The following is a 12503-nucleotide window of genomic DNA, read 5'->3' on the forward strand; positions in this document are numbered from 1 at the left end:
AACAAGCCTACGATCAATTCAGTATCTGTCCCAGCACGCCTGCTTTGAGTGCCACATTTCCACCACCATTACCTGTGCTCCCGCGCTCGCACGCTCCCGCCCAGCAAATGCTCACAGTGCCGCAGCGTGCGGAGCGACCACGCAAGCGCAGTGTAGTACATTACAGATGATCACGTGTTGGCCCAAGGAGTTAGGTCACTTACCCAGTCCCCTATCCTCATGTCTAAGGCTCTTTCTGGTGCACTCCCTCCATATCCCCTGCCTTCTGTCTCACACTGCTTTGAGTCTTCTGTGCCTCTGGAGAGTCACCACTTCCAACTTTTAAATGATTTATGGCATAAAGTTGTCTGCGATTTGCTCCATACCTACTGTTGTAACTTTGCCTTCCTCCTCCTTCCTCTGTCCCTTCACCTCCGTGACAGGCCTGCACAACAGAACCCACCAGGCTGTCCTGTTTTTGAACTTTTCAAATGCTATAGACTCTTTGTTAATTCTTTCTCTACTCCTTTGTGTGGTAAAGCCGAAAAACTCGGCTCAGCAGTCTCTCTGTGAAGCCCTTCCACTCCCACCACACCCACAGTTCTCATTCCTGACTCAGTCTTCCAATGGCCTTCACATTATCATACTATTTGTACCATCATATGGATTCACGTTCATAGCACCTATCACAGCATACTAAAGCTGTTCACATGCTTATTTCTATGACCAAACGATAAGCTCCTTCAGGGTAAGGATTCTTCCTGGCTTACATACACTCAACTGTGTGCACACATGTTCACGTGTATCTACGTATTTCAGCACCATCCTTGGAAAGCAGAAGATACTCCATTAACATCTGCCAGATGAATTGATAATATTAAATAAGATGAAATGATGTTTCTTTAAAAAATTTAATTAACAGATGAGAAAACAATACTGAACCTATATGATTTACACATAGCAACAAAATGTATGAAGAAAATGTGCCGTTATACAAAAAACTGGCAGAAATCAAATTATGCTGGGAGTTTTTAATACCCTCCCTATCATACTAAATTGAGTAAACGTTAAGCAGAACATGAGAACAATAAGATCAATTGCAAAATCCTAAATGACCATCAAAGGAGGAATAATTTTTAAAACACAAATGTATACTCAACCTCTGCTTTGTACAATAGTGTAATAAAGGTTAATTTTGCCTTTTGATTTTAACTAAGATTTAATAACTAATAAAGCATTTTCCAATAACGAGGAAAGGTTCTAAGAGGATTTGGCTACAAAAAAACATTAAAATAAAATAAAGGCCTAGGGGCGCCTGGGTAGCTCAGTTGGGTAAGGATCTGACTCTTGATTTCAGGGTCATGAGATTGAGCCGGGCTCTGCACTGGGTGTGGAGCCTGCTTAAGATTCTCTCTCCTTCTGCCCCTCCCTACCGCCCCTCTAAAAACAAATGAATAAATAATAAATAAAATAAAACAAAGGCCTAAATTTAGTATTCTACAGTTTGTTTTTTTAAGTGCAACATGCAAGAATGTATTTCCTACCATGTTTGCTGGAGTTTTGATCCAAAGATGTGTTCACAGAAATGCTGTCCACTGTAGTCCACTTCCTTAGTCTTGACTGTGGCTCTTTAATACTGTTCATATCCATATTTACATTCAAGTTTGAGTTCAAGCCTAAAAACAAAACAATACTTCAATAGAAAAACCACTTTATAAAATATAGCACATTTTCCTTCTGATACCACAACTTCCATTTTCTAGAAAAGCACATGTAACTAATCTGTTTTCAATCCTGTGAATTTTCCTTAATAAATGTCACCTTGCCAATGTGGCACAGCCAAATAATTACAGACAAAGGCAAGGCAGGCAGAACAGACACTCTGGGCCCCTGGCCAAGGTTGTGCAGAAATAACCTCAAGAGCAGAGCCATGGCTACATTATCAGAGAGAGCAAACAAATAGAAATCCTACACAGCTATTCTAATATTCAATAACTCAGTGTTTTCAAACCATAAAACTGTTAAAACCATAATTGTGTCAACTGTGGAAAACTATTTCTCCATATAATTTTGATTATTTTAAAATTCCTTGATAAAAGAAAAGACAATTTTAAGGAAGCCAAATATTAAAAATTTATCTCCAATAAAACAGATCTTTATTTTTTAAAAAATATTTATTTATGTATTACAGCAAGAGTGTGTGCACATGGGGGAGGATGGGGGCGGGGGGCAGGGGGAGGAGGAGAGAATCTCAACAGTCTCCATGCCTAGCGTGGAGCCTGACATGGGGCTCAATCTCACAGCCCTGAGATCATGACCTGAGCCAAAACCAAGAGTCAGACACTCAACCAGCTGAGCCACCCAGGGCACCCCTAAAATAGATCTCTTTAGCTATCCCCCAAGAGCACCATGCATGAAGAAATATTAATAATCACTTTCAGTTGTTATTTTTTGCTTGTAAACAACAATTTTCAACTGGTTGGCCAGATAAAAGACACTGCCATTTAAAAGTAAAACTGTATTGCACTAACAATTATACTTAAGGGTGAGACTCTCACACCTCAAGGCACAATTCCCTTGAACTTTGCTGATGACACACATCAGAGTCAGATACTCTCTTGGAACAAGGATGGAAATTTCCATCGTAGATATTCTGGTCAGAAAACTGACCATTAAGCCAGGGTTTCTTAAGTGTGATCCCAGGACCATCAATATCAGAATCCTCAGAGATGCTTGTTAAAAAAAGACTTCAGTGGGAACCAGAATCTCTGTTTAACACACAGCCAGGTGGTTCTTATTCTAAAGTTTTAAACAAATGGTTTTAAATACTTGGATTTCATGACAGTCCATGTGGTATCAGGTCAGTCAAACTTGGAGACTTTAACAACGTGAATTCTCTAATATCATCCCTATTTTGGGGGAGAGCAATTACATGTGCTGCTCTCTGGACTCCTCAGCTAGACCCAAGACCTGGCAAATTTTTCTGTGAACCTGTGAAGGTTCAGATAGTAACTATCTCAGGCTCTGTGGGCCACAAGGTCCCAGTGTCTCTATGCAACTCTGTTGGAGCAAAAAAGCTGCCACAGAATAATACATTAACAAAAGAGAATGGCTCTGTTCCAATAAAACTTTATTTACAAAACCGGGCAGCTGGACAAATCTGGCCAACAGGCTCTAGTTTGTCAATGCCCGATTTAGACAACCATACTGTGTTTGCATGGGTTCAGCAGACTTCCTAATCAAGAAGGAGCAGCACTTTTTTTTTTTTTTAAAGATTTTATTTATTTCTTTTGAAAGAGAGAGAGTGTGCACGTGTGCGTGCAGGCATACCTACGTGCAGGGGGAGGAGCAGAGGAGGGTGGGTGAGAGAGAGGAAAGAATCTCAAGCAGATTCCATACTGAGTGCAGAACCTGACATAGGGCTCAATCTCACCACCCTGAGATCATGACTTGAGCCAAAACCAAGAGTTGGACTGAACCACCCAGGAGCCCCTGGAATAGGAAATCCCATATTCAGAAACTTATCTCCTCACTGGCCCAATTTATATGTCTAGTATGCAAACAGCAAGAGTCACTTCCCTTCACTGGTAAGACCACGTCTCAACATACTTGGGTATTTTCACTACCCTACCTACTATTGTCTCCGGGATCAGAGGGTCACAACAAATGGCTTCTAAGGTATTCACCTGCCATGGTAACTGACAAGGGAACTGCTTCTGGAAACATAAAGAGATTGTTAACAATCCCAAGGACTCAAAATGCAACCTATGTCCTGGCTGAAGAGTCCACAACAATACCAGGGAAAGCCAAATCGTGTACAGTCCAGCCAGAGAAAAGCAACAGCAGGCCCCAGTCCCTGCCCACAGCCCAGAACACGCAACCTAACTAACCGTCTTGGACCCAGCTGGGCCAGCAACCAACCAAGCTGGTTTACAAGAAACCACTATTAAGGGAAAAGACTGAAGGAGAAAGCAAAATGAAGAGGGTGTGAACAATCAAGGCTCAAAATAGAATCAAAGGCACAAGGAGAAAAGAGACCCAAAGAAGGAGAAAACATCAAGGCCTGAAATTTCCAGAGGGAATAAAAGCCTGGGGACAGAACGAAGAAAGGGAAGAGGGGGCAACAGCAGGGGCAACCAAGGCAATCCTCCTCTCGCCTCTATTTTCTATGCTCAGACCAGAGACCATCTCTAAGTATGTAGGCAAGAATCACAATTACAGGTACCCAAAGCACAGAAGTGACTGTTCCCAGCTGCTCCCGCAGAGCAGCGCGGCTCAGGGTGTCTCCCCCTTCTGCCCTACGAGGAAGCGACCTGGTGGCTTAAGAGCGACTTCACCTTTATTCTAACCTGCTGTAAAAGAGCGGGAAATTTTGGAAACAGTGTAATTTTCTTGCATGGAGAGAGGCCTTCCCCCAAGGTGAACCTACAAGAGGCAAGGCAGCTCTCGGGGAGGAAAGGGTCCCGGGGCCAGCATGGTTTTCCTGGGGGGACGGAACCGTGCCGCTCGGGGAGAAGACACAGTAAGCCCGTGGCCCCTGAGCATCAGCTGAATGCTCATGGCAGTGAGAAACCCACCTATCGGGAAGTTGCTGAAAGCGTTTATTGGTGATGGCCCTTTTTGCAGCTCGGGTGTAGTGTGGGGCATGACATTCTCGAGGAAAGATTTCATGGCTGGCTGATGGAGTGGCTGCTGCTGAGATGGTGGGGTCTGCTGCTTCACCAAAAGGCTGGGATCGAGTTGCCGGGACTGCTGCATCATTTGCTGCTGCACGCTAAGAGGTCGACCCTGGAAACAGCGAGATGATTGGGAAACATGGTGGACAGAAAGTCTTCCCAGATAGCCACATATTCCTCCTCACTGCCAAACTCAGCCCCCTCCTCCCCAGCAGGAAGGCGAACCATCACCGCATACCAGTTAATACGACTTCTGGGCAAACAAGAGACTTAGCAAACCACGGATTTCCATTTTAATAAAGGCATTTTGCATCTCGTTACCATTCTACTGCAATGAGTTTAGGTTAAGGGTGTCATCTACCTGCTGGTCTTGCTGCTGCCGGTTCCCAGAAGGCACGCTTCTCTGACTCTGGGCCCTTTGCTGCTGCGCTAACAATCGCTGGAGGGAAGAGGGTGAAAGGCCGTCAGTGTTGCTGCGTCACAGAGCTGCGAGTGGCCTCATCTGGCGTCACCTCCTCCTGGGACTCCCTGGCCTCAAGCCATTGTCCAATTCGGTCTGTTGTTCAATCTAAACTTGCACTTCATCAGGGGCATTTTCTCTGATCACCCTACCCCCTCCACCCCTCAGACCCGGCTAGGGGTGCTCGCAGAGCAGCCTGCCCTTCGAGTTCACAGTCTGTCCTCACCGACAGACTGTAAGCTCCCTGAGGGCAACCACGCTGGCTCTGTTTGCTGCGACACTTCCTGCACACGGTAGACACTCACTAAATGTATATACCGACTAAGGCTGTTACTCTACTTACCTGTAACTGGGAGATCTGAGAAAGCTGGTTTAGTTGGGATAGCTGGTTCAGCATGGCTACCTGTTGAGGGCCAAAGAGCGGATTCAGGCCACCGTTGTTTGGTGCATACTTCAGCAATGAAACTGGAACCTTAGGATCACAACCGCAAGTTAATAATGTTGATCAAATAACTCAAAACTAACTAAATGTATGGTGTTTTCTGAACTGTCAATAGAGGAATTAAATCTGTGGACTATTACTTGGAGGGCTGGTTATGTTCTGTTTTTCTTTGCTTTACTGATCATACATACTTTCCTGGGTCAACTGGAAGATGATAGGGGGTGAATCTTAAACCAGCCAATTTACCAGACAAACGCTACTGTCCTCCTCCCCTTAAGATGTTTTACGGAAGGTAATGGTAAATTTTAGGTTTCATTTAAACTTGGACTCATTTTCTTCACACTACCCACATCCTTCCGTAAGGAGGGCTGATCCTGAATTAGCTGCATCTCAAAGACACAAGGATGAGCAATTAGCCGCCTCATTCAAATATCAAGTTATTCCAGGTCAAGAGAAGAGGGTAGGGTGGGAGTGATTACCTGAGGGGAGAGTAATGGAGGAGGCACTTGAGCACGGAGATTCGGCTGAGATGAACTAAGAGGTTGTGCTGGAGGCTGCTGCATGCCCCGGGGTTGTGCTGCTGTGTTTCCAACACCAAACATACTGGGATTGCCATTCTACAAAACCAAGCAACAGCGACAGAATGCCGGTGGGATTCTTTAGAGGCAGACATAGCAACACCACACTGTATTATTGATTAAACACAGTAACTACATGTAAGAGAGATCTCATTACTTATACAAATCATTCAACAGAGAGCCTAAAATACACACGTGGACTTACCTGTCTAACAGAATTCAAGTTTTGCATACCCAGCCCTGCTATGGAGCCAAGGGCCTGGTTAGGTAGTGCACTATTTGAAGGGGGAAGCTTCATGCTTTGACTGGACATAAACTGCATGTTTTGGGATTCATCTGCTACAATGCCATCCTGAGTGGACAGACAGAAAGATGTGCAACACCAGCCAAGCAAACAAGCAGAAGGGAGAAATCATTGCAGGAACAGAAGAGAAGTCACGTGACATTGCAGCACCAACAGGAAACGGGCAGAAAACAGAAGAGATTAGTGTTAATTCTAGAGTACATAAAAAGAACCAGACACATTTTACGGGATTAAGAAGAAAATACAAATGCAATCCCTATGCTAAACTGAAACATAAAGAGGAGAACGAACTACAAATCCAGTAACTGCGCTGGATTATAGTACCTTCTATTAAATGCCTTAAACCACTGATGAGAAAATTATGCTATTAAGTGTACTGGTTTATCAGCCACAGGGGTAAAACAAAACAAAACAAAACAAACAACTTACCTTATCAAAGTAAGGGCTGCGCTCCATGGAAGACTCTTTGGAAATCTGAGGCCGAGAACCAGGGCCTTTCCCGACCGTTCGATTGTAATCACCAATATTTAGGCTATGTTTATCTATCTCCATTCGCTTGTCCTGTAACATTCCTAAGAAATGCAGGAAACTATGTTATCATGTAGGAAGACAATCTCATTGGCTTCAGATAAATTTACAGCAGAAAGCAAAATATTCACTCCCCGAGATGACTTCTGCCTTGACAAGAACATGTGAAATATGCATTCAATAAATCTTGCATTCCTCAGAAGTAAAGTTGGGTTTAGTAAGTACTGTTATTTTACTGAACCAATTAACCTGAAAATGGACCAGTAATAAGACGGTTAAGACTTCTTTGGTGATCTTCAATCTGCTTAATTTAATAATAAAAACAGCCAAGACAAAGCACCATATAGATGATAGATGAACACTATGTGCCAGGCACTGTTCAAAATGTGTGTTCGAATTTAATGCCAGTAACGCTAATATTTTTTTTTTTTTAAAGATTTTATTTATTTATTTGACAGAGATAGCCAGCGAGAGAGGGAACACAAGCAGGGGGAGTGGGAGAGGAAGAAGCAGGCTCATAGCGGAGGAGCCTGATGTGGGGCTCGATCCCATAACACCGGGATCACGCCCTGAGCCGAAGGCAGGCGCTTAACCGCTGTGCCACCCAGGCGCCCCATCGCTAATATTATCACCTCCGTTTAGCAGATGAGGAAACTGGAGACCAGGCTGGTTCATATCTTCCTCTCTCTCAGGTCTTCCTCTGTCCATTACTCTCCTCGTTTTAACTTCTCTGCAACTTTAAACGCAAGTTCTTGCCTACTGAACCTGTTATTCCTATATATTTCTTATCTCTAACAATGGCCATTTATTGGCTGATTTAATGTCTCTCAGCTCCAAATTCACCCTTTTTTGACTGCTCAGTGAAAGCACATCTGGGCTCTTTACAGGTTTCTTTTGCCAGCTGGCTCCAAGGCTTTCTCAGTAGAGGGCGCTCGAGAGCCACTGCAGGAGGAAGTTAAAGTGCTCAATTGGCAGCTTCCCCACTGCCCCACTCCTGTTGTGCAGGGTGCTCAGCAGCAGCGCCTCACCAGGGTCTCCCAGCACTCCCACATACCTCCAAATGGTGAGACACCTCTCTATGAACAGCTTTTCCCAGCACCCTAGAGGGCAGATTTCCAGCAAGTCCCACCAGCACAGTGGCAGAGCAACTTCTCTGCCATTCTTTGAGCCAGGGAAGAGGCAGAGCATTGCCCTCACAGGGATACACCCGTATTCCGGATATGAATTTGCTTTACCTGCCTGTAAAGCTTCTGCCATCCATGGTCTCGCGGAAGGCCTCATTCTCACAGCACTGTGTCTGATCAAGGAACTCACTTCACAGCAAAAGGAGAACAGTAATGGGATCATGCCCGTGGCATCAACTGGTCTGACTGCATACATCATCGCCCAAAGTAGCTAGCCAAACTGATAGGTAGAACTGGTTACAAAGCAAGTCAGGGGACAACATCCGTAAAGGATGGGCACCTGGGTGGCACGTCGATTAAACGTCTGACTCTTGGTTTTGGCTCAGGTCATGATCTCAGGTTTATGAGACCGAGCCCCATGTCAGGTTCTGCGCTCATCGTGGAATCTGCTTGAGTTTTTCTCTCCCTCTGTCCCTCCTGCTCATGCTCTCTCTCTCTCTCTCAAATAAACAAACAAATCTTAAAAAACAGGTGGGGGGGAATAGGCTTCTGCCTCACAGGACACGGTGTCTCCAACATCACCAGAATACAGAGGTCTGGGAAACAGAAGGTGTGAGTCGGAGTGGCTTCTCTCACTATCGTACCTCATAAGCCACTCAGAGAATTCTCGCTTCCTGTTTCGGCAACTCTACAGGTTTGGAATCTTAGTCCTCAAGAGAGAAAATGGTTCTACCAGGACACACATCAGGCTGCTGAATTTTAAGACATTAAGACCTGGACATTTTGCCTTCCTTGTGGCACTGAACCACCAGGCAAAAAGGGGCTTATGTACTGGCTGGAGTGATTGATTCTGATCACCAAAGGGAAATGGGTTTTCTAATACAAAATGAAGGCCACGAGGACTCTGAAACCCAGGGGATTCTCTGGCATTGGGGGGGGGGGGGGCCGGCGGGGCGCGCCTTAGTATTTCCAGGCCCACTAGTAAAGGTTAACGAAAACTACAGCAATCAAGAAATGGCAGATGAGGGGTGCCTGGGTGGCACAGCAGTTAAGCGTCTGCCTTCGGCTCAGGGCGTGATCCCGGCGTTCTGGGATCGAGCCCCACATCAGGCTCCTCCACTGTGAGCCTGCTTCTTCCTCTCCCACTCCCCCTGCTTGTGTTCCCTCTCTCGCTGGCTGTCTATCGCTGTCAAATAAATAAATAAAATCTTTAAAAAAAAAAAAAGAAAGAAAAGGCAGATGAATAAGGGCTCAGACCCTCTGGGAACAGATTTGAGTCACTCGACCAGCAAAGGAACACAGGGTGCTGAGGTGTGGCTGAGAGTGGGGCAGTAGGAACGGGTGCTGCAGGAAAGAAGCCATGGACACCAACCACAGCTTGTGACCGCGACAGAAACGAGGGCGGGACTTGCTCTGCATGTTTTCTATGGCTTGTTATAGGAGTGTGGCTGTCTGTATAGGCTGACCACTTTCTTCCTTCTCTTTCCCATTTTTATTTTACTCACAAGCTGCTGAAAATTAATTTACAACTTAGTCTTTCGGTCTCAATTGTGACTGACTTTGAGCAGTAATAATACAGCAATGACAAATGCAATGACTCTTGGGACTGTGTCTGTCTCCTCAAGTTTGGTGAGAGGGCAGATTTCCTCACTTGTAGGACAGAAAGCTGTACCTGGTTAAGAAGAGAGTGGAACAGAACTGTGTGCAGAAGGGTGCGTATGGAAGATGGGCGGTCAGAGGGTGGGATAAACTTGTACCAATCATCAACCTACTGCCTCTTGGCTCTCACTGCCCTGAAAAAAAAAGGATCTGGACCCTTTACATATTTTTCCTTTGCCAGCTGACATGGAAGCTTTGTCAGTAGAGGGTGCAAGAGACACAGCCAGAAGACAGACGGTGTCTCCCAGGTCCGGGTGCTCTCTCCTGCCGCACAGGCAGCTGCCCCAGCCGCAGGCCCTGACCAGGGTCACTGTTCCCACCAGCAGCCACCCTGGTGGTTTTGCAGCAGAGCACAGGTGAGACACCTCCCCAGAAGGCGGATCTCCTGCGGTTCCATGAGGTGGTACCAAAGTGACGTCTCTGCCATGTGGTGAGCAGAGGGCCAGGTCCAAGAGTCTGGATCTCAGCCCTGGCTCAGATGCCCTCCTCCATGGGCATGGTGTCTCTGTCTTCAGGTTAGTGACTTCTCCTTACCTCTGCTACTCTATCTTCTTTTGTGGTCTCTTTACCTCTTACTAGCCAAATCTTTGTTATGCTAATAATTCTTTATGTTTATATTAAACACATAATCAAATCACCGTGTAGTTGCTCTCCTGTCTGGACTCAGACTAAGAGAATAACTAGCACCTACTAAAGCATCCAGTCAAGAAAGCTGGAATCTCTCCCTCTCCCTCTGCTCCTTCCCCCTCTCTCTCAAATAAATAAAATCTTAAAAAAAAAAAAAGAAAAGAAAAAAAAGCAAGCAAGCAAGTTGGAAATCAGCTTTTACCACACCCACTTCCCCACTGCTATAATGAACCGGCTCAGATTGGTTATGAACTTTCGTTGATTCTAATTCCTTCATCTCCACTGAATTGAGTCTTCCCACCTATTATCTTAGAGCTTTGAAATCCTCATTGGCTACTGCAACAAATCTTGAACCGCTTTTGGTATGTTTAGTATCTTTTTGTCCGTTTTCTGCCACCAATCTTTTATGTCCTGGGATCTTTTCAACATGCAGCCATATTTTTTTAAAAAACACAAATCCCAATCATGTCATTCTCCTGCTTAAAATTACTTAATCCCATACTTTCAGAATGAAGTTCAAACCCCCCAGCTCCTCATGATTTAGCACCTGCCTCGTTTTTTAGCACCTTCCACCAGGGGAAGCTTCTCTCATCACCACATTCCCACCACTACAACCAATGTATATTTCTTCTTCTACTGCATGGAACGACTTCCACTTCTCCAGCATGGTTCAAGTTGTCTCTGTCATATGATCTGGGCCTTTGCACCTACTGTTTCCTAAATTACTAAGACTCTATCACCCACCTGGATAACGCCTTCTTGACTGGACTAAATCTGAGGTCATCACAGACTAAAATCACCACGACCTTAGATCTGCACAGTGATTTGTACTTTGAAGGCAGTCCACTCATACACCATCACACTCCAGTGTATGCTGAGAGCAAAGGAATCCTGTGACAAGAACCCAGATCTCTCCTCTCCTGGTCTAGGTCAGAACTCACTTAGAACTATCACGGCACAGTAACATTTGTCCATCCATGATGAATACAAACCCCAAGTGATTTAACTTTTTCTTACCTCCGGAAAGATCCATCTTATTGCTCTGTACATTTTCTTCTGGCGAGTCTCTCTGAAGTAAGAAAACACAGCGTGTTAGCAGGCCTTATTTTATCAATGAAAATAAATTAAAAATGAAAATTTTTACTTTATTTCATTTGTCAAAAATCAAGCGGACTGCAAACTCTCTTCACTGCCTAGTAAGAAAAAATTTTAAAAATACGTGATCAATGTTTTTAGCTAAAACTATAAAAATAAAGAAGGTGTGATGGCCAATTTTACTCTAACCTCCAGCATATTCATATGGACTGAAAGATAGTAATAATTTGTTAAGAAAATAAAAAACTGAATTTAGGGTAAATTTACAGACCACCATTAAAAGGGAAGGGGCTGCTAGGAAAATACACTTACCGAAAAACTGATATTTGAAAACTGTTTAACGAATGGATTTATCCATGCTTCTTCTTGTTTGTTTCCACCTTTCATGGTTCCCTTTGCAAAACAAAAGAATAGAAAGCTGCCATGGCCACCTCTATTGATCTGGGTACAGTGACGGATTAATAAAACTTCAAGACAATTCCCAAATCTCATTTTTAGGCAATTAATTTCTCCTCCAACCTACTCTTAGCAGAGTTGTTAACAATTACAAATCAACTTATTTGATTTTCAACTTCCTTTGCTCCAGTCCTCTGGTATAGCTGTAATGTACAGATAAATCTCCAAAGGCAAGCAGTCAAAAGGAAAAGACGGAAGCAAAGGGCCTTGACGACCCACAAAAAGAAAACAAGGTCCTCGGACTAACGGAGAACCGCTCATCAGTTTCCAGTTTACAAATGGACTGTGTTCTAAGAGCTTAATTATAATCTGGATTTGTGCAGTTCTGACACCACACTAAAGTAAAAGTGGTCGTCAGGTTCCACAGATTAGTTCAAAAAACCCAATGTAACCTGTAATTTAATTATGCTATGTGCACTGTATTGAAAAAGCACCGCATGTTTCCAAATGAAAAGTTATTTTAAAATTTCAATTCGTGTTGCTGAGAACACAGTACCCCAGTGGCGGCTGGGGACCCCTGCACCTTGGTGCTGGCTGCCATGGCTGGTCGGGCACGGGCAGTACAGAAACGACTT

The 12503-nt window shown here is 44.4% G+C and overlaps 1 protein-coding gene across 1 annotated transcript in view; it reads right to left on the minus strand.

The window, feature by feature from the left end:
- The window catches only part of TNRC6A (trinucleotide repeat containing adaptor 6A), a 101702-nt gene that overhangs the window by 18607 nt on the left and 70592 nt on the right, over positions 1 to 12503 (minus strand). The window contains exons 10-18 of the mRNA XM_040635208.1: positions 11785 to 11865; positions 11395 to 11446; positions 6869 to 7011; positions 6341 to 6487; positions 6037 to 6174; positions 5459 to 5587; positions 5017 to 5094; positions 4557 to 4767; positions 1524 to 1655 (exon numbers count right to left, since the gene is read on the minus strand). Coding sequence (XP_040491142.1) covers positions 1524 to 1655; positions 4557 to 4767; positions 5017 to 5094; positions 5459 to 5587; positions 6037 to 6174; positions 6341 to 6487; positions 6869 to 7011; positions 11395 to 11446; positions 11785 to 11865 — 1111 coding nt within the window. The remainder of the gene's footprint in view (positions 1 to 1523; positions 1656 to 4556; positions 4768 to 5016; positions 5095 to 5458; positions 5588 to 6036; positions 6175 to 6340; positions 6488 to 6868; positions 7012 to 11394; positions 11447 to 11784; positions 11866 to 12503) is intronic.

This window comes from Ursus maritimus, unplaced genomic scaffold, assembly GCF_017311325.1.
Source record: "Ursus maritimus isolate PB19 unplaced genomic scaffold, ASM1731132v1 scaffold_2, whole genome shotgun sequence".
In the NCBI taxonomy this organism is placed as follows: domain Eukaryota; kingdom Metazoa; phylum Chordata; class Mammalia; order Carnivora; family Ursidae; genus Ursus; species Ursus maritimus.